Source organism: Narcine bancroftii, chromosome 4 (assembly GCF_036971445.1).
Source record: "Narcine bancroftii isolate sNarBan1 chromosome 4, sNarBan1.hap1, whole genome shotgun sequence".
Lineage (NCBI taxonomy): Eukaryota > Metazoa > Chordata > Chondrichthyes > Torpediniformes > Narcinidae > Narcine > Narcine bancroftii.
The window spans coordinates 221,744,151-221,765,374 of NC_091472.1; the positions used below are offsets into that span (position 1 = coordinate 221,744,151).

The following is a 21,224-nucleotide window of genomic DNA, read 5'->3' on the forward strand; positions in this document are numbered from 1 at the left end:
CTGGTTCAGTAACATTACTGGTTGACAATCAGAGAAGAACGTGTCTTATGATGCAAGGATGATAGATACAGCTCGGGGTTTTCTCTTCGGAACAACAACAGATGAGAGGTAGCCTAATTGAAGTTAATAAAATTGTAAAGGACTTAGATAGGGTGGACAGCCAGCACCTTCTTCCCAGGGCAGTAATAGCAAATATCAGAGGGCATCTGCAGTGGAGAAAAGTTTAGGGGAGGTATCAAGGATTTTTTTTTTTAAACATAGAGTTGTGGGTGCCTGGAATACATTGTGGGCAATGGTGGTGGAGGCTGGTAAAATAGGGACATTCAAAAGACTTAGAAAGATACGTGGATGTAAGAAAAAGAGGGTTATGGGACAAGGCAGGGAAAATATTTATTGTTGTGAAGTAGGTTTACATAGGTTGACACAACATTGTGAGCAGAAGGGCATGTCCTGTTCTACAGTAAAATCACCTACGGGGATCGCAGATGCCAGAAATGCAAATTTTCCGGTTGACTGAGACTCATTCTTCCAATGCCTAACTAATACATCTACATTAAGAATATGCCATTTACAGATGCAAGAATTCAGTGAAATAAAAAGAAGAATAAAAAGTACAGAAGAAAAAATGAATAGATTAGAGATGATCATGGCAGAAATAGGAAAAAGAGTAGACAAGGTGGAAGAATGAGAAACAGCCATAGAAATGGCGGTAGATGACTTAAAAAAGAAATTAGAAGAATCTGATAAAAAAAGTTCAAGAAACAAGCTCAGAAGATAGATATAATGGAAAATTACAATAGAAGAAACAATATAAAGATAGTGGGCCTTAAGGAAGATGAAGAAGGCAAAAATATGAAAGAATTTATAAAAGAATGGATCCCCAGGGTCCTGGGAAGACCAGAATTACAGGAAGAAATGGAAATAGAAAGGGCACACAGAACATTAGCCGCTAAACCATAACCACAACAAAAACCAAGATCCATTCTAGTAAAATTCCTAAGATATACAACAAGAGAAAATATATTGGAGAAGGCAATTGAAAAAATAAAAGAAGACAAAAAACCACTGGAATACAAGGGTCAAAAAAAATTTTTCAATCCAGATATAAGTTTTGAACTCCTGAAGAAGAGGAAGGAGTTTAATGCAGCAAAAACGACCCTATGGAAAAAAAGGTTATAAATTTATGTTAAAATACCCAGCGGTACTTAAAATAGTTATCCCGGGCAGCAAAGCAAACTATTCTCGGATCCGGAAAAAGCACGAAAATTTGCAGAACAACTACAAAACAGGCAGAGAGATGAAGAGATCTAACAAGAACAAAAATGACAACTATATATATAGATATATATATATCTATATATATATAAAATAGAGTATAAGTAAGAACTAAGAAGGGAAAGAAAGGGAAGAAAAGAAGTAAGGAGGGAATTAAGTGAGTGACCTTTGTTATATATGAAGATTAAAATCTTTTCTGGGGGGGCTGGGTGGGGAAGAACAACAGTCACTGCGAAATCAGTTGACGCTTGCGAGCGGTTTCGCAAATCCAAATGGAGAGGGGAGATGTGGTTGCCCGACAAGGGACAAAGGGCAACTCAGAAAGGGGAGGGACTATTGGGGTTAAAGGAATTTTAGATATGAGAATAGTGGAGGTATTTAATGTTTTAGAAATGTTGTCTTATAATATATTCAAAAAAAAAGCAGAAATGGATAAGAAGGGAAGGTGGTGATGAGGAAACGGAAAGAAAAGATAAACAGTATGATATGACTATGTTGAACTATATGACTAAATATTAATGGAATACATAATCACATCAAAAGGAAGAAACTGCTCAATTTACTGAAAAAAGAAAAAATTGATATAGCATTCGTACAAGAAACACATCTAACTGAAATGGAACACAAGAAATTAAAGAGAGATTGGATAGGACATGTAACAGCAGCATCATATAATTCAAAAGCCAGAGGAGTAGCTATATTAATCAATAAAAATGTACCAATCAAAATAGAAGAGGAAATAATAGATCCAGCAGGGAGATATGTAATGATAAAATGTCAGATATATTCAGAATTTTGGAATTTACTCAATGTATACTCACCTAATGAAGAAGATCAAAAATTTATGCAAGATATCTTTTTGAAGATAGCAGATACACAAGGGAACATACTAATAGGAGGGGATTTTAATCTTAATTTGGACTCAAACATGGATAAAACTGGAAAAAAAAACTAACAGAAAGAACAAAGTAACCAAATTTATAATTAAATCGATGCAAGAAATGCAACTTTTGGAGATATGGAGGAAACAACACCCAAAGGAAAAAGAATATTCATATTATTCGGGTAGACACAAAACATACTCAAGGATAGACCTATTCCTGATATCAGCTCGCATGCAAAGGAGAGTTAGGAAAACGGAATATGAAGCTAGACTATTATCGGACCACTCACCCCTGTTATTGACAATAGAGTTAGAGGACATCCCACCAAGAATGTATAGATGGAGATTAAACTCCATGCTACTTAAAAGGCAGGATTTTAGATAATTCATTGAACAACAAATTAAAATGTACTTTGAAATAAATACGGAATCAGTGAAAGATAAGTTTATACTATGGGACGCAATGAAAGCGTTCATCAGAGGGCAAATAATAAGTTATGTAACTAAGATGAAGAAGGACTAAAATCAGGAAACAGAGCAGTTGGCAAGGGAAATAGCAAATATAGAAAAAGAATTAGCAATGAAGGAAGACACAACTAAAAGAAGAGAATTGGCAGACAAAAAATAAAATATGAAACACTACAAACTTATAAGGTGGAGAAGAAAATAATGAAGACAAAACAGAAATATTATGAGCTAGGAGAAAAAACACACAAAATTCTGGCGTGGCACCTTAAGACAGAACAAACTAAAAGAATGGTATTGGCATTAAGGAAAAAGGACAAACAAATTACATATAATCCAACGGAGATCAATGAAAACTTCAGGAAATTCTACGAACAACTATATCAAACTGAAAACGAAGGGAAAGAAGACAAAATAGATGAATTTCTAACTAAAATTGAACTACCGAAATTACAAACAGAGGAGCAAAATAAATTAATAAAACCATTTGAAATAGAAGAATTACAGGAGATATTAAAAAAACTACCGAACAATAAAACACTAGGAGAGGATGGATTTCCAATAGAATTCTATAAAACATTAAAAAACTTATTAATTCCTCTCCTCCTGGAAGTAATCAACCAGACTGATAAAACACAAAACATACCAGATTCATGCAAAACAGCAATAATTACAGTAATACCAAAGACAGGGAAAGATCCACTCGCACCAGCGTCATATAGACCAATATCTCTACTTAACACAGATAATAAGATAATAGCTAAACTATTACCAAACAGTTTGGCCGACTATGTACCAAAAATAGTAAATCTAGACCAAACTGGATTTATTAAAAAAAGACGAACAACGGACAATATCTGTAAATTTATTAACTTAATTCATGCAGTAGAAGGAAATAAAACTCCAACAGTAGTGGTTGCTTTAGACGCAGAGAAGGCATTTGACAGAGTAGAATGGAATTATTTATTCAAAGTACTACAAAAATTCAGCCTACCAGAGAAATATATTAATTGGATTAAAGCATTATATAAGGGGCCATTGGTGAAAGTGACAGTAAATGGATATATATCAAAACAATTTAACTTAAGCAGATCAACAAGGCAGGAATGTCCACTATCTCCCTCACTGTTCGCGTTAGCTATAGAACCACTAGCAGAACTGATAAGAACAGAAAATAAAATAAGAGGGATAAAAATAAAAGAGAAGGAATATAAAATCAGTCTATTTGCAGATGACGTTATAGTATACTTAGCAGAACCAGAAATATCAATAAAAGAATTACATAGGAAATTGAAGGAATATGGAGAAGTGTCGGGGTACAAGATTAACGCAAATAAAAGTGAAGCAATGCCAATGAATAATGCGGATTTCTCAAAATTTAAGAAAGAATCACCATTCAGATGGCAAACGCAAGCAATGCGATACCTAGATATACAAATAAATAAAAACCTCGGCCATCTATATGAACTTAATTATTATCCACTAATGAAAAAATTTCAAGACGACTTAGAGCATTGGAAAGACTTACCACTAACACTGATAGGAAGGATAAACTGTATTAAAATGAACATTTTCCCAAGGATACAATACCTATTTCAGACATTACCAATACACTTAACAGAGAAATTCTTCAAGGAGCTAAAGAAAATAATAAGGAAATTCTTATGGAAAGGGGAGAAACCGAGGATAGCACTAGATAAATTAACAGAATGGTACAAACAAGGAACTTTAAGAATTATTATAGAGCCGCACAATTAAGATACCTATCAGATTTTTATCAAACAAGGGAAAAACCAGATTGGACCAGATTAGAACTAGATAAAATAGGGGAGAAGATAACTGAACATATACTATATAAATGGGATGAAAAATTGGTGCAACGTAGGAATTCACCGGCATTGCATCATCAGCTCAACATTTGGAATAAGATTCACGTAGAAAGAAATAAAACAAATTACCAACTACCAAAACTAATATTGACGCAAAATCAGTTAATCCCTTTCACAATAGAAAGCCTTTCCTTCAGAGAATGGGAGAGAAAAGGGATCAAAAGAATAGAAAATTGTTTTTCGGGAAATAAATTATTATCCTTTGAACAAATGAAGGATAAATATAATATAACTCACGATACAATGTTTGCATACCACCAACTGAAAACCTACTTGAAGGACAAATTGGGAAACAGTCTGAGGTTACCAGAAGGAAGCAATTTTGAATATGTGATCACAGACACAATGATAATTTAAAAATTTGTAACAAACATGTACATCAAACTGCAAGAAAAGGAGAACGAGGAAACAAATGGTAAACCTAAACAAAAATGGGAACAAGATCTAAACATAAAGATAAAGAATGAAACATGGGAAAAGCTATGCTCTGGAACTATGAGAAATACAATAAACATGAGATTACGCAAGATACAATATAACTGGATACACAGGCTATACATCACACCTCAAAAGTTAAATAAATGGGACCCAAGAGTATCAGACAGATGTTTTCGCTGTAAAAAGGAAACGGGAACAACAATTCATGCAATTTGGATATGTGAGAAAGTGAAAAAATTTTGGGAAGATCTAAACCAGATATTAAATAAAACACAAAAAGCAATATACCAAAAAACCTAGAGATCTTCCTCTTAAGTAATATAATAAATAAAGAATTTGGACTCGATTTGGATGGAGCACAAAAAAGATTTGTTATGATAGCCCTAGCTCTAGCAAAAAAATATATTATGTCAACCTGGAAATTAGAAGACAACTTGAGAATACAACAATGGTATATAGAAATGAATGAATGTATTCCATTAGAAAAAATAACATATAATTTAAGAAATAACATCACAATATTCGAACAAATATGGGAGCCATACATGAAACACAATAGAGAAATCCTACCATGGACTTCCACCACCTAAGATGACAGAAGGAGAAGATAACGAAAAGAACTGACTCAGTAAAATTTCTTGTTTATTTTTATTAAGTGACAACATTGTTTAACGGGTTTAATGTATCTTATAGATTGAACTTCAAATAAATGGGAAAGGGGGTGAGGGAGGGAGGGAAGGGAGGGGGGAAAAGGGGGAGAAAATGACACTATATCTTCAAGAGAAAGAATGTCTGTATGTATCTTGGTCAATAGGGTTTATAGTGTGAAAAATAAAAAATTTAAAAAAAGAATATGCCATTTAAAGGAGAAAAGACTATGCAAAATGTAAAGTAACTTGGATAAAAATTAGTATTAGTCTTTAATTATGTAAAGTTCACTTTAATCAAGTAATTCCTACAACTTACAAAATTTACGTTTGTTCCCCGGTTGCTGGTGCTGTACCTGTGATGCGCTAGCGACTACGATAACTGAGCCACTATCATTATTAACCTCCTCCCCCGAAATTACAGATAAAGCCTTACTAATAAAGTTAATACAAACAAAGATAAAGACTCTTACTCAGCAGGGATAGGGGGATTCTTTAGGAGAGTTGCCCCAGCGGTGGGCGACTTTATTCAAACTGCTATTGCGGCCAGGGCTCGACCGGGGCACTTCATTGGCTGAATGCTTGCTCCCATCTTTGCCAAGGGGTTGTGCATGGCTTCGGAAAACATTTACTTGGCTTGCCCTGTGTGATAGTACAGATTCTATCACCAATGTGTATATGTACAGATGGTAGTGTAGGATGACTGTGATTGGCTGAGAGCATAGCCACACCTACTGGCAGGTCTTAAAGGATTGCTCCGAGCCAGACCAGGTCATTCTGGACTGGTCGACCGACTTGTGATATGCTCCAGTCTTTTAGTTAATAAAAGCCTTGGTTTGGATCAACAAGTCTTTGGTTCTTTCGACTCACTCTACAATTTTATTAACTAAAATGTTTTGAAGGGATGGAGCATATGCTATGGCTGGAACGCCTCGACATCGACCCACAGTCAGCTACAGCCTCGAATGACTTTAAGCACTGGGTGAGAGACTACTAATATTGATGACTATGGTGTCCCTGAGAGTCTACCAGAGTATCCAGGACGCAACCACTTATGCCGCAGCCATGAAGGTGCTGAAAGGGCTCTACAAGCGACCGGTGATCAGGGTCTATGCTCGGTACAAACTTGCAACAAGGAGACAACAGCCTGGTGAGTCCTGTAGAGCTTATATTCAAGCACTAAGGACAATGGGCAGGGACTGTGCCTGCACAGACAGAACTGCTGTGGAGACCACAGATGATCTCATTCGGGATGCCTATGTGGCAGTGGTTCAATTGAATGAGGTGAGGCAGCACCTGCTAGAGCAAGGGGGAGAAAACATAGAGGATGTGATCCGGATCGCAGAGACGATGGAGGCTGCGGTCTTAAGTATGGATGTGTACTCTCGGGGCTGGACCCCACACTCTGATGTGAGTAGGATACCGACAGCCTGTTGGCTGCTATTACGCTGCCCGATGCAACCCCAAAGTGTTATTTCTGCAGGAGGAACAAGCACAGCAGGGTCAGTGCCCGACGAGAAAAGCCAGGTGCCAGAAGTGCCTTAAAAATGGCCACTTTGCTGTAGTCTGTTGCTCCAAAATGGCCACTGTCAAACACAGTGCCTCGTGTGAAGCCCAATCGCCACCCTCCCATTCAAACACTTCTTCCTCAGAGCTCTTGTCCAATGAGAGCAAGAGCTCCACCATGCAGCAGTGCCTAACGTTACGGAGCAGACGCCAAGCGCGGAAATTACAACCCACCCTCGCCACAATGACGTTCACCCTCCCTCACGAAACAACGTCCGACCAGGCCCCAACCGCAACGGCCAGCCGACCAGGGACCCGCCATCACCACCACCACCCCACCAGCTCAGGCTAGACTGTCGACAACGCCATTGGGGAATTGAGCGAAGCAGTGGCCACACCCTCCAAGCTTGCCGGCGACACGACTCCGGCAACCCCAATCCCGGCACCACGGCAGTCACGCCGGATGGTCAGGCCCCCTGACCGGTACAGCCCTTAACCTCCATCCACCCTGGGGTCAGTTCTCAAAGAAGGGGTGAATGTGATAGTACAGATTCTATCACCAATGTGTACATGTACAGATTGTAGTGTAGGATGACTGTGATTGGCTGAGAGCGTACCCACACCAACTGGCAGGTCTTAAAGGATTGCTCCAAGACAGACCAGGTCATTCGACCTACTTGTGATATGCTCCAGTCTTTTAGTTAATAAAAGCCTTGGTTTGGATCAACAAGTCTTTGGTTCTTTCGACGCACTCTACACCCTGACAACCCGGCTCACCTCCACGTAAGTGGTGACAATTGGCTCTTTTAAACTTCAGCACCTGGGTAGCCCTCCTGGGATCAAGGTGCAATTAACAAAGGTGCTGGAAGCACCTTTTAAACTGCAGGGGGGATCGACCCATTAAATTGCCAAATCGGTGATTTAAGGGGGATCCCGGCCCCACGATGTCCCAGTAAGTGATGCACCACACACTCATGGGAACTATCAGTAAGTTTCCTCTGCCACCTCCACCAGCCATCAGTCACCACCCCGTCAGTCACCCCCTGCCCCCCCATTAGTCACCACCCATCGTCAATCACCACCCCTCCACCTTCAGCAATGTCCCACTGCCACAAACGTTGAGCTGGCACAGTCATAGCAGCTACAGTTTGTGCCCCCCACCACGGCAGAAACCTTGGTCCCCCTGATCATGGCAGGCACTTCACCCAGGGGTTTCCCTTTGACCCCAGCACGCAAGCATTGACGTCACAGGAGTAACTGGGTCAGCCATTTTGTGTTCAAGCTGCTGGAGGACACAACCTGGTTAAGTTTATCTGGGTTCCCAGACTACCTTTGAGATATTTCAGGGACCCTGTTGGATTAGGACCACGATGACCGGGTTGGACCCTTTCAAGCTGCCGTATGAGTGGGGCGCTAACTGGGCAAATTGTCTGGCAGCTTGAAAGGGCCGAGTGAAAAGAATATGCGTGCATTAAAGGGCATTGTTAGTTCAGCAGGGAAAACCTGCATGTGTCCAACAAAGTCTAAGCGGTTCCCAGTCTATCTGCCCAGTCTTAATCATCCAATGTATTTATTTATTTCTGCTGTTTTTCTGCCAGTTGTTCGAGTTTCCGGATAATGGGGATTTTACTGTATTTCAATGCAATGGTGGTAATACAATTGGCAACAAGTGAGAGGCAATCAGTCCTATTTGTCCAGCAGAGTTGTTCAGCCCATGACACTCATGCCAACCTTTTTGCCCAGCTATGTTAATCCCCCTTTGCCCCCATTAGGTCCATATCCTTTTCTGCCTTTTCAATTGAGAGGCCTGTATAAATTTCAAGCTGCCAACCATTACAACAGTGACAAGTCTGTCCTCGGGCTCATCCGTAGTCAGGGTGAGGCCAAAGATAAACCACAAGACCACACATCACATTTCCCCAGCGAGCCTTCAATCTAATGGCATGAACAGTGCACTTTCTAACGAGGTAACCTCCAACCCCATCAGATTCCACCTCATTCATCTCCTCTTCAACCACCCTTGGACTTACTTTGTTTCCCTCTTTCAGACCTTTCTGTCCATCCCCCCATTCCTAATTGTTTCTCCCTCTACCATCTCTCCACCTCCCATAACTATTGTCCAATATTTTATCTCCTCTGGCCCCTTCCCCAGCTCCTTTTCCCTAATACATGTATGATTTTATTTATTCTATCTTAGCCTTGATGAAGAGTTCAGATATGAATCACTGACTGACCACTTCTACCCATGGAGTGACTTGCTGAGTTCCTCCAGCAATTCTTTGTCGCTTGAGATTCCAGCTTCTGCAGCTTTTGAGTTTCTCATCGATCTTGTTGCAGACATTGCATGCACTCTGATACTTTTTCCATCTCTGGCTACACTCTCCCCTTACTCAATCTCTCTTGTCTCCATTTTTGGAGGCAGGGTCTCTACAGACATGATTTACAAATCTACCATCCCAATAGAAAAGGATTCTATTATTTTCTCTCAATTCCTCCATCTCCGTTATATCTGCTCCCACGATAAAGTCTTCCATTCCAGAACATCCAAGATGTCCGCCTTCTTTAAAGAAATGTGGCTTTCCTCTATTACCATCAACTCAGCCCTCTATTTCCCATACATCAGCTCTGGCCCCTTCCATCCCTGGACGTAACATGGACAGGATTCCCCTTGACCTCATCTTCCACCCCACCAGCTTCCGCATCCAGGTCTTCCCCTCTCCGCTTTCCACAGGGATCATTCATCCCTTTGCATGAGGCGCCCCCTTGGTACCTACCCTGTGATTGCAGGAAATGCAAAAACTTATGCTCACACCACATTTCGGGATCCCAAACAGTCCTTCCAACTAACACTTCAAGTAAATCTGCAGGCGTCATCATTTACTGCATTCAGTGCTCCCGTTGTGGCCTCCTCTATGTCAGAGAGACTGGAAGCAGACTGGGAGATTGCTTCAGTAAACACTTTGATGGTCCACTGCAATAGCGGAAATCTCCCTATGCCCAACAATTTCAATTCCCTGCCCCATTCTGACACGTCTGTCCATGGCCTCATCCACTGCCAGAATGAGACCATCTGTAAACTGGAGGAACAACATGTAATGTTCCATTTGGGTACTCTCCAATCAGATGGCATTAACTGACTTCTCTGGTTTCTGTTAGGCCCCCTTCCCCATCTCTCTCCCTCCTTCCTTCTCCATCTGGTTCCCTTCCAGCTCTCCACACCTTCCCAGCTTTTTTCCCTTCTGCCCTCCCATCCATGTCCACCTATGGTCTCTTGCCTGTTGGCTTGTGTTCCTCCCCTGCCCCTTCTTCATTCCTCTCCCCATCTTTTTATTCAGACGTCTGCCTGCTTTTTGCTCACACCTTGATGAAGGGTTCAGACCCGAAACATTAGTTCAGTATCTTTGCTTCCTATGGACACTGTGTGACCTGCTGAGTTTCTCTCACACTTTTGCACATTATACTACAATCATGGTCTTTCTTGTTTAACTAGATTCCGATAAGGAGCCTTTAATTTTATCTTTTCCAACCCTCTCTTCTTGTGCACTCCCAGACAGGTCACTCTCAAAAGAGTTCCTGTAGAAAGTTGACAGGTTGGTGGCTGGTAGCTTTTCCTCTTCCGTCTTCTCAGAAAGTTCAGTCGCTGTTGCGCCTTCTTGACAAGTGAGGAGATGTATGTCCAGGATAGGTCACTACATAAGTGGATATCTGCTGTAGTGGTTGGCCAATAACCTGACAAGGATATCGGATTTTGATCCACAAAATCTTTCCTGAATCCATCCTAAAAAGTACGGGAGTGTTACTGCATGGCATGCTGGAAGGTATCTCCAGACTCCATCCTCACAAGTATTGAGCCAATCCTAGTGGATGACTTCAGAGATGGACAACAGCCAGACCAAGAAGGCAAGGAGGGTGTTTTCCAGCCCCACGGTCATATTCTCACACCGAGACGTACCCAGGAAGATAGTGAAGTCCTTTAGAGCTTGGCTGCCCTGGAGCAGCTACAATGGAACTCTTGATGATGCACTGCCTTTATTTTGTTCTGGTAATGCACACACTTCCACTTTACAGGTGACATTCAACATACTGATTCACAGGCTGAGGAGTACAGCAATCAGACTGGGTATGATCTAATACATTAAGGCTTTACACCGACTCAAGTTCATATTGAGAACCTGTGTCTGTGTCCCACTGTACTTATGTTACTGCCATTATGTTTGGTTGTTGTACAGTCTGGAGGACAATTTCCCATTGAAATTTCAAGAAGCCCAAATTTTTCGGTTTATCTAATATTTTAATGACAGACGATCATCATCCAGAGAGTTCATGTCAGAAAAGCCATCACGGACACCCCACTGGATCAGACCTTCAACACTGAAAATCAAAGCATAGCAGAGGCTGGAAATAGCCAGTGGGTCAGACAGCCTCCGTAGAGGGAGGAGGATCCATGACTGCTTCCTCCAATTAACAATAACAATGGCAAATCCTAAGGTTCAATGGCAAATATTATCTATCCAACATGAGGGATGTACTCTCTTAACTGAAAACATGGAGTACAAAAACTGACAACATACAAAAGGAATACGGCATCACCTCCATACAGGAAGAGCAGAAGCGCCAGTTTCTTGAATTAGACTATAACTGGTCTAAAACACATTGACCAAGATTATCGACACTGTGAAGGATAGTCTTAAACTAGAGTGACACTAATGTGCTGGTCACGAGGGCTAAGAGGTGGCAGTTTAACAAGTGTGAGGTACTGCATTTGGAAGCCATCAGAGTTCTGAATGGACAAAGAACCACAGACACTACCTCAATTTTTCATATTTTCTTTCACTATTTATTTTTGAAATGTAATTTATAGCAATATTTGCACTCTTATGCTACCACAAAACAACAAATTTTGTGACATGTTCATGACGACAAATTCTGATTCTGAAGTACAGTAAAACTCCCAGTATCTGGCACCTATGGGGATTGGTGGATGCTGGATAAGTGAATTTTCTGGTTGGTTGAAATTTTGTGTTGCTAGATTGGCGACTGATCACTAGGGGGTGGCAATTTCAGACTTTCATTTTCTTTTATCTATCTATTTTCTGTGATTTTTTTTTGCAGATTGCTTGAGGCTGCCAGTTGCTTGAATTCTGGATAAAATAGGATTTTACTGTACTAATTTGGCTAAGATGTATGTTATGAATGGGAAGGTTCCTGGCTGTACTGAGAAACAAAGGGTGATGGTGTCCTGGAGTTCTAATCCAAAGAGCTTCGACAGTGAGTAGATATGAAGGTTAAGACCATAGGGGATACAGGCCTTCATTATTTGGGGTACTGAATACAAGAGTAGGGAGATGATTCTCCAACTCTATAAACATTGGTCACACCCAGCTGGAATATGATCAGGATATCACAGGAAGGATGTGACAGCACTGGAGAGGATGCTGAGTAGATTTGCCAAGATCTGGCCTGGGATGGAGGTGTCCAGTACCACAGAGAAGCCAGGTCTTTTTTCCCTGGAGTGAAGGAAGGCAAGGGGATAATTACTGAGGTATATAAAATTATGAAGGGTACAGGTAGGTAGAGTTCAGGAATGGTTTCCTCGAATCAAAGTGAATATAACTAGAGGACATGGATTATAGTAGAGGGGATTTAAGGTGGACCTTTTCCTCCCAGAGAGAGGGAGTACCTAAACTACAATGTCTGAAAGAGTCACTGACAGCATTCAACAATTGTACTGATTAATGTTGGATTGTCTTGGTATGAAAGACAGGATCTACACATTGGGCCAAATGGCCTCTTGCCATTTTGCATGGCTCTACAACACATCTCTGAAGGCCCCTTACCTGGTAAGCAACAAGCAACTGGGAGAGCAGGTTGCAACGACTTGCTCCAAGCAAGTCCACTTTCTGACATACGTCGTTCTTCAGCTTGTCAAACTGCATCTTTGTATTCCGCACTTGGGCTTGAACCTGAAACATACCAACAGAGCAGTCTTAAATGGAACAGCATGCAAACAATCAGAAATTCTCACCCAACAATTAAGAGATGTATTTCATTTTCAACAATCTCTTCCCCTTCTCTCCTCAAGCAGAGGCTTTTACATTGGGAAGATGCGCCATTTGTTAGACATATGCCCAGTTAACCATAAAATGCACATTCAACTTTATCACCTGACAGCACATATACAACCAGATGAAACAGCGTTTCTACAGATCACTGTGTACTGTTACGAACCCAAAGGACCCCAAAACCTAGCAGCAATAGACATTCACCAAGACAAGTAGTTTTTAAAACAAAAGTTGTTTTTAATCAACTTTAAACATGAAAACAGAATCAAACTTTAACTTATCTCTATTCTTAACTAACCCAAATTAACTCCCTTCTAATTCTAAGTGCACGTGTATGATGTGTGTGTAAATTTAAGAAAAGTTCTTTGGTTCACAGTTCAAGTTCTCTGGATGCAGGCAATTCTTATACTGTGCACTGAATTTAACATGTATAAAGTTCACCAGGCTTTGGTGCTCGAAAGGTAAATGTTTACCGCTCAGGAAGGTTCTTGTAGGGTTTGCAGAGAGAGATTTGTTGTTTCATGATTTCCACAACTGAGGTACCAACATGTCTCACTGTCTCGCTTTATCAATCTGGTTGATTACTTCCAGGAGGGGAGGAATTAAAAAATCTTTAAATGTTTCATAGAATTCTATTGGGAATCCATCCTCTCCTGGTGTTTTATTATTCGGTAGTTTTTTTTATTATCTCTTGAATTTCTACTATTGCAAATGGTTCTGTTAATTTATTTTGTTCCTCTGTTTGTAATTTCGGTAGTTCAATTTTAGTTAAAAATTCATCTATTTTGTCTTCTTTCCCTTCGTTTTCAGTTTGATATAATTGTTCGTAGAATTCTCTGAAGTTTTCATTAATCTCCATTGGATTACATGTGATTTGCATGTCTTTTTTCTTAGTTTGTTCTGTCTTGAGCTGCCACGCTAGAATTTTGTGTGTTTTTTCTCCTAGTTCATAATATTTGTTTTGTCTTCATTATGTTCTTCTCCACCTTATATGTTTGTAGTGTTTCATATTTTATTTTTTTATCTGCCAATTCTCTTCTTTTAGTTGTGTCTTCCTTCATTGCTAATTCTTTTTCTATATTTGCTATTTCCCTTTCCAACTGCTCCGTTTCCTGATTGTAGTCCTTCTTCATCTTGGTTACATAATTTATTATTTGCCCTCTGATGAACGCTTTCATTGCGTCCCATAGTATAAACTTATCTTTCACTGATTCCATATTTATTTCAAAGTACATTTTAATTTGTCGTTCAATTAATTCTCTAAAATCCTGCCTTTTAAGTAGCATGGAGTTTAATCTCCATCTATACATTCTTGGAGGGATGTCCTCTAACTCTATTGTCAATATCAGGGGTGAGTGGTCCGATAATATTCTAGCTTTATATTCTGTTTTCCTAACTCTGTCTTGCATGCGAGCTGATACAGGAATAGATCTATTCTTGAGTATGTTTTATGTCTACCCGAATAATATGAATATTCCTTTTCCTTTGGGTGTTGTTTTCTCCATATATCCAAAAGTTGCATTTCTTGCATCGATTTAATTATAAATTTGGTTACTTTGTTCTTTCTGTTAATTTTTTCCCCAGTTTTATCCATGTTTGAATCCAAATTAAGGTTGAAATCCCCTCCTATTAGTATGTTCCCTTGCGTGTCTGCTATCTTCAAAAAAATATCTTGCATAAATTTTTGATCTTCTTCGTTAGGTGAATATACATTGAGTAAATTCCAAAACTCCGAATATATCTGACATTTTATCATTACATATCTCCCTGCTGAATCTATTATTTCCTCTTCTATTTTGATTGGTACATTTTTACTGATTAATATAGCCACTCCTCTAGCTTTTGAATTATATGACGCTGCTGTTACATGTCCTATCCAATCTCTCTTTAATTTCTTGTGCTCCACTTCAGTTAAGTGTGTTTCTTGTATGAATGCTATATCAATTTTTTCTTTTTTCAGTAAATTTAGCAGTTTCTTCCTTTTAATTTGGTTATGTATTCCATTAATATTTAAAGTCATATAGTTCAACATAGCCATTTCATACTTTGTTTATCTTTCCTTTCCATTTCCTCATCATCACCTTTCCTTCTTATCCATTTCTGCTCTTTTTTTTGAACACTTTATGACAACATTTCTAAAACATAAAACATTTCCCTTATTCTTCTATCTAAAATTCCTTTAACCCCACTATCCCCTCCCCTTCCTGAGTTGCCCTTTATCCCTTGACGGGCAACCACATTTCCCCTCTCCATTTGGATTTGCAAATTCACTCGCAAGCGTCAACTGATTTCGCAGTGACCGTAACTCTTCCCCACCCATCCCCCCCAGAAAAGATTTTAATTTTCATATACAACAATGGTCACTCTCTTAATTCCCCCCATACTTCCTTTCTTTCCCTTCTTAGTTCTTACCTATATTCTATTTTTTTATATATATACATACACATACATATAGTTTGTGGTCATTTTTGTTCTCGTTACATATCTTCCTCTCTCTGTCTGTTTTGTAGTTGTTCTGCAAATTTTCTTGCTTCCTCCGGATCCAAGAATAGTCTGTTTTGCTGCCCTGGAATAACTATTTTAAGTACCACTGGATACTTTAGCATAAATTTATATCCTTTTTTCCATAGGATCGTTTTTGCTGCATTAAACTCCTTGCTCTTCTTCAGGAGTTCAAAACTTATATCTGGATAGAAAACATTTTTTTTACCTTTGTATTGCAGTGTTTTTTTTTGTCTTCTTTTATTTTCCTCATTGCTTTCTCCAATATATTTTCTCTTGTTGTATATCTTAAGAATTTTACTAGAATGGATCTTGGTTTTTCTTGTGGTTGTGGTTTAGGGGCTAATGTTCTGTGTGCCCTTTCTATTTCCATTTCTTCCTGTAGTTCTGGTCTTCCTAGGACCCTGGGGATCCATTCTTTTATAAATTCTCTCATGTTCTTGCCTTCTTCATCTTCCTTACGGCCCACTATATTTATATTGTTTCTTCTATTATAATTTTCCATTATATCTATCTTCTGAGCTAACAGCTCTTGTGTCTCTTTAACTTTTTTTATCAGATTCTTCTAATTTTTTAAAAATCTTCTACTTTCATTTCTACGGCTGTTTCTCGTTCTTCCACCTTGTCCACTATTTTTCCTATATCTGACATGATCATCTCTAATCTATTCATTTTTTCTTCTGTACTTTTTACTCTTCTTTTTATTTCACTGAATTCTTGTGACTGCCATTCTTTTACTGATTCCATATATTCTTTAAAAAAAAATCCATTGTCTTGCCCTTCCCTTCATCTTCCATTTCTCTGTGTTCTTCTTCTTCTTCTTCTTCTGAGTCCACTCCAGGATCTGTGTCCTTTGCCTCTGTCTCTTCTGGTTTTCTTGTTGGTTTGTTTGTTTCATTTTGTTGGGTATTTTTGGTCTTATTATTTTTATTAGAAGTGTCTTGCTGCTGGTCTTCTTCCTCTGGGTTGGTCATCTGTTGTTTCTTTGATTTCTTTTTACTCTCTTCTTTCTTGCTCTCGTTATTTTCTGTGTTTTCCTCTTGCTGCTTTGTTGTGGCTGTCAATTTCAGCTGTGGAGATCGACTCCTCAGCTGGTCCCCCCTCCCGTCAGTGTTATTTTTGTCTTGCGCATGCGCGGTTGCACATTTTTGTTTGGCTCCATGAGCCATTTTTGTAGTCCCGAGTTCGGGGCTTCAACTGACCTTAGGGAGCGGTCTTCTTTCTCCGCGGTGGGCCTCCTCGGACAGGTAAGGCCTTCACCTTCTTCTTCCGATGTCCTTTCTTCTTCCCGTTGCTTTTGGCTTTTCTTTTTTCGCTGCCATTTTCTTCACACCTTTATTTTCACTTTATTTTGGTTTTTGTGTTTGTGCCTTCGTTTTTTCACTGTCTCTTTTTTTACTTTTCTGGAGAGGGCTGGAGTTCCCTGACCGGCCACTACTCCATCACGTGACTCCTCACTGTCTCGCTGATGAAACTTGCCCCGTCAGGGTTTTCCAGATGGTAATCTCTTTCTTTCAGGCCACCACAGAGTTCCTTTTGTTCCTCTTATTCTAAGAGAAACATCAGACAGATAGCACTTCCAGCCATCCACTGCTCTGGAACTTTTCATCAGTTTCAACCAGCTCTTCCTGGCTTGCACTGTTCAGCTCCTTTAGTGTCACACACACTAGCTGAGAGAGCTTATTGAGATTGGTCTCTCTCTCCAAGACTCCAGAAAGCCCATGTGACTCTCTCACTTGCAAAACCCCCAACTTCTTCAGCAAACAACACGAGTTCTCCCCCTTGGTCAAGTGTTATCTTAAATAAAACCTTTCTGTCAGCACACTGTAAGTACTTTTTAACAGCCAGTTTGTCTCCTACAAACAATGGTATTTCATTTCATGATGTAATTTCAATTAGCACCTACTTGTGAAATGTGCATCACATTCTCCAGAGATCCTGCAATGTTGAATATGAATTCTTCAGTCTTTCAAATAAGATTCTGTTTTAAAATGTGTGTATGTATGTAACCCACTAATCTTACCAAATTTCCCCCCAATATTTATCCATTACAATACACACATACCAACACACAATACACATCACGTAATTCACATATATACTTAAAATATAATTTAAAAGAAATGTATATAAATATTTTGGAATAGTTTACTCCGTTACCATTTATCAATCTCACAGGCTGTAGGAAGAATCTATTTCCCAGCCTGGTAGTCGTTTTGAAGCTCCTGTTCCTCCTTCCTGATTGAGTCCTGTTGAGTCGAATGTTAGTCTCCTGGGACCCATACACTTTTGCTAGCAAGGCTGAGGTCGAGCTTTTGGGAACAGTCCTTTACATCCCTGACATAAATAGTCTGAGTTATCTGTAGACATCTGCAAGCTTCATAAGCACAATGTAAATTAATGGGGTGGGAAACTAACAGGAATTTCAACTATGATTGGTGCAACACCCAAAGGATAAGGAATGAGGGGAAAGTTACCTGTCTCCCATGTCTGTTTGAATCTATAGCCCTGTAATTGATGAAGTGTGTGTGGTGTGTATAATCTCAACCTTTCTACATACAACCTCACTTAGTCCAATAGGTTTTACAGGCCTCTTAGCTGTTGGCCTGTGGTTCTTCCCTCCTCCCCTTACCTTTTTATTCAAGCATCTGCCTCCCTTTTGCTCATACCCTGACAAAGGGCTCAGGCCCAAAATGTTAGTTAGATATCTTCGCCTCCATTGAACAGAGGGACCCGCTGAGTTCCACCAGCATTTTTGTGTACTTATTTATCTCCAGGTTACAGTGCAACACTTGCTAGACTCCATTTCCATCCCTTGCAAATCATAGCTCTTCTAATGCTGTGATGCCTGCACTGCCCCTTTCACCAATAACCCAGAGCTCACTTGATTTTCACATCTCTCATGGGTGCGCCCCTCCTGATCTGTGAAACCTTCTCCAGTTCTTCATCATGATCCAGAGTTGATCGTTTGTCTGTTATTTTCATTTCTGTGTCACTGGCAGCCATTGCCACTTTTACCAAGAATTCCCTCCAAACCTTTCCACCCCTCCTCCTTGAGTTGCTGTGTAAAATACATATGTGTAACCAAGCTTTCATTCATCTATCTTTCCTAACAGCAGGATTTTAGAGTCAATTTTGTGTGATAACTTTTCTATAAAGTCTTTTGGAGAGTCTGAAGAAGTGAAAGAAGTGCAAGTTGCCTGCCATTTGGTCAATATAAGAGTCCTACAAAGAATTAATTGTTACTTTATAAATTGCTGTCAATGAAAATACTTTCCCCTGGTTCTAGTCTCTCGTCACTGCCTGACTAGTAGGGCAGAATGGAGTGACTGTTCAGTACAGCAAGGTTCAGGGTGGCATGGTTGACATAGTGGTTAGTGCAACGCCCTTACAACGCCCAGCGATTGGAGCATGTGTTCAAAACCCACGCTGTCTGTAAGGAGTTTGTACGTTCTTCCTGTGTCTGTGTGGGTTTTCCCTGGGGTCCCTGGTTTCCTCCCACCATTCAAAACGTACTGGGGGTGTAGGTTAATTGGGTGTAAATTGGGCAGCATGGACTCATGAGCCGAAATGGCCTGTTACCGTGCTGTTGGTATAAAAAAAATTTTAATCTAAAAATGTAACAATCCTGTGCAACTAGTTCTGGTTGACTATTTCTGCCACGGGTAATCATCCCCTACTATTCCATTCCAGACTAGTAGCAAGAGATCATTTAGTTGCAGTTTAAAGTTCCCCTCAAATGTTTGACCCCACTCCCCACCAGGTTCTCAGTGGCATGCTTCAAGCTGCTCTGAAAGTGACTGGTAAAATTCTCTGGCTGCCCTACAAGGGCACTCTGACCAGTGGAAGAATAGAAAAATAACAACTTCTATCGTACCCTCACAATGCACACCCAGAAACATACTTCTAACCTGTAACCACTGCTTCAGAGAAGGCAGAAGCCACTTTATACATGACAATCAACATGCACAGATGATCTGTCTTGGAAGTTCGGAGAGAGAGAATTTCTTCAAAATAGTGACGGAATCTGTCGGCATCACAGAGAGACAGACGGCAGCTTGTTTCAGCATGGGGACTGTCAGCCTGAACTCCTTGGAACAGGGCTGTAACTGACTCAGGCAAGAAGGAGGCCTTTAAAACATTGGAAAAAGTTTGACTCAGTACACTAAGAAGAGTTCTACTTGCTGCCACAATTGATGTTCTCATACTGCTCTGATAAACTCTAGCCAGCAGGAAATGCACACTTTAAATAGATCAAAGTGCAGTTCAAGACAGAATACTTTGAGACTTGGAAAATTTTGACATGTACATGGATGGGAGGGGTATGAAGAGATATGGACTGGGTAAAGGACAGTGGGACTGAGCAGAATAATAGTTCGGCATGGACTAGAAGGACTGAAGGGCCTGTTTCTGTACCCTAATGTTCTATGGTTCTAGAAATTTATTACCAGTCATGATGACCATGAACCCACTGGAGATACAACACAGTAACATGCCCTTCTGGCTCAAATACAATTCACCTACTAACCCCATACATCTTTGCAACGAGGGAGGAGACCAGAGTACCCAGAGGAAGCCCATGCAGACACAGGGAGAACGTACAAACTCCTTACAGACAGCACCAGATTCGAGCCCAGGTTGCTGGCGTTACAACAGTGTTTCACTAACTGTCAGACTATCATGCTACCCAGGGATGATGTAAAAATAAACACATTGCAAGGAAATGTTATCCTTTACCTATACCAATTTGAAATCTACTAAAATGATTATATTAAAATATTCTTCAATAGCTCAGGGCCAATCAAAGAAGGACAATAAATGTCCCATGAACAAATAAATCCAGTAAGATTACAGCCAATCTCCTAGCTACATAAATACTGATTCTAACATTATAACCTCATACAAGGTTCCTGTAGGGCTGAGGATCAACACAAACTATGGGAAAGGTGCCAAAAATCTGCACCAAAACTGATCAACCACCAAAAGCATAGCAAGCAGTCTGACCTCCCCATGCATGTCTCTAGTCTCTGTGTTATGTTAGAAACAGGAGCTAGATTACCAGAGATAGTGCATGAAAGATTTACAAGGTTGGTGCTTCAGCTAGAACATCTAGGGGGCCAACCTCAAAAATTATGAAAAGATTCAACAGAGGACAGAACAATAAGGGTCCCTTTCAGGCCGAAATCAAAGCAAGGGGTGATGTAGAACAGCCATTCACATCCTTTTTTTGGCTATGGCCCCCTTGGGATTCTGCTGTTTATGGTCCCCTTTCCCTGTAAAGCAGTCAAGGTTTAGTTGGTTTCTTCCGTATTTCTCTCCTGCCGACTACATAAAAAAATGAAAAATATTTTATGATTTCAGTTTATGGCCCCCCCCCCAATGTATTGTGGCCCGGGCTGGGGGGGGGGGGGGGGGAGAGAGGGAGTTGTTGCTGTATGCCCCCATTGAGAATTGCTGATGTAGAACATAGATGCTGGTAAATCCAGGGTAATCTCAGTTTCACAGAAAGTGATTACAAGGTGGAAGTTGCTATCATATAAAATAGTTGAGACAAGCA

The 21,224-nt window shown here is 40.1% G+C and overlaps 1 protein-coding gene across 6 annotated transcripts in view; it reads right to left on the reverse strand.

The window, feature by feature from the left end:
* The window catches only part of LOC138761609 (islet cell autoantigen 1-like protein), a 115,644-nt gene that overhangs the window by 27,998 nt on the left and 66,422 nt on the right, over positions 1–21,224 (reverse strand). For all 6 annotated transcript variants that reach the window (XM_069934002.1, XM_069934000.1, XM_069934005.1 and 3 more), the window contains one exon: positions 12,941–13,066. In XM_069934002.1, the coding sequence (XP_069790103.1) occupies positions 12,941–13,066 (126 nt within the window). The remainder of the gene's footprint in view (positions 1–12,940; positions 13,067–21,224) is intronic.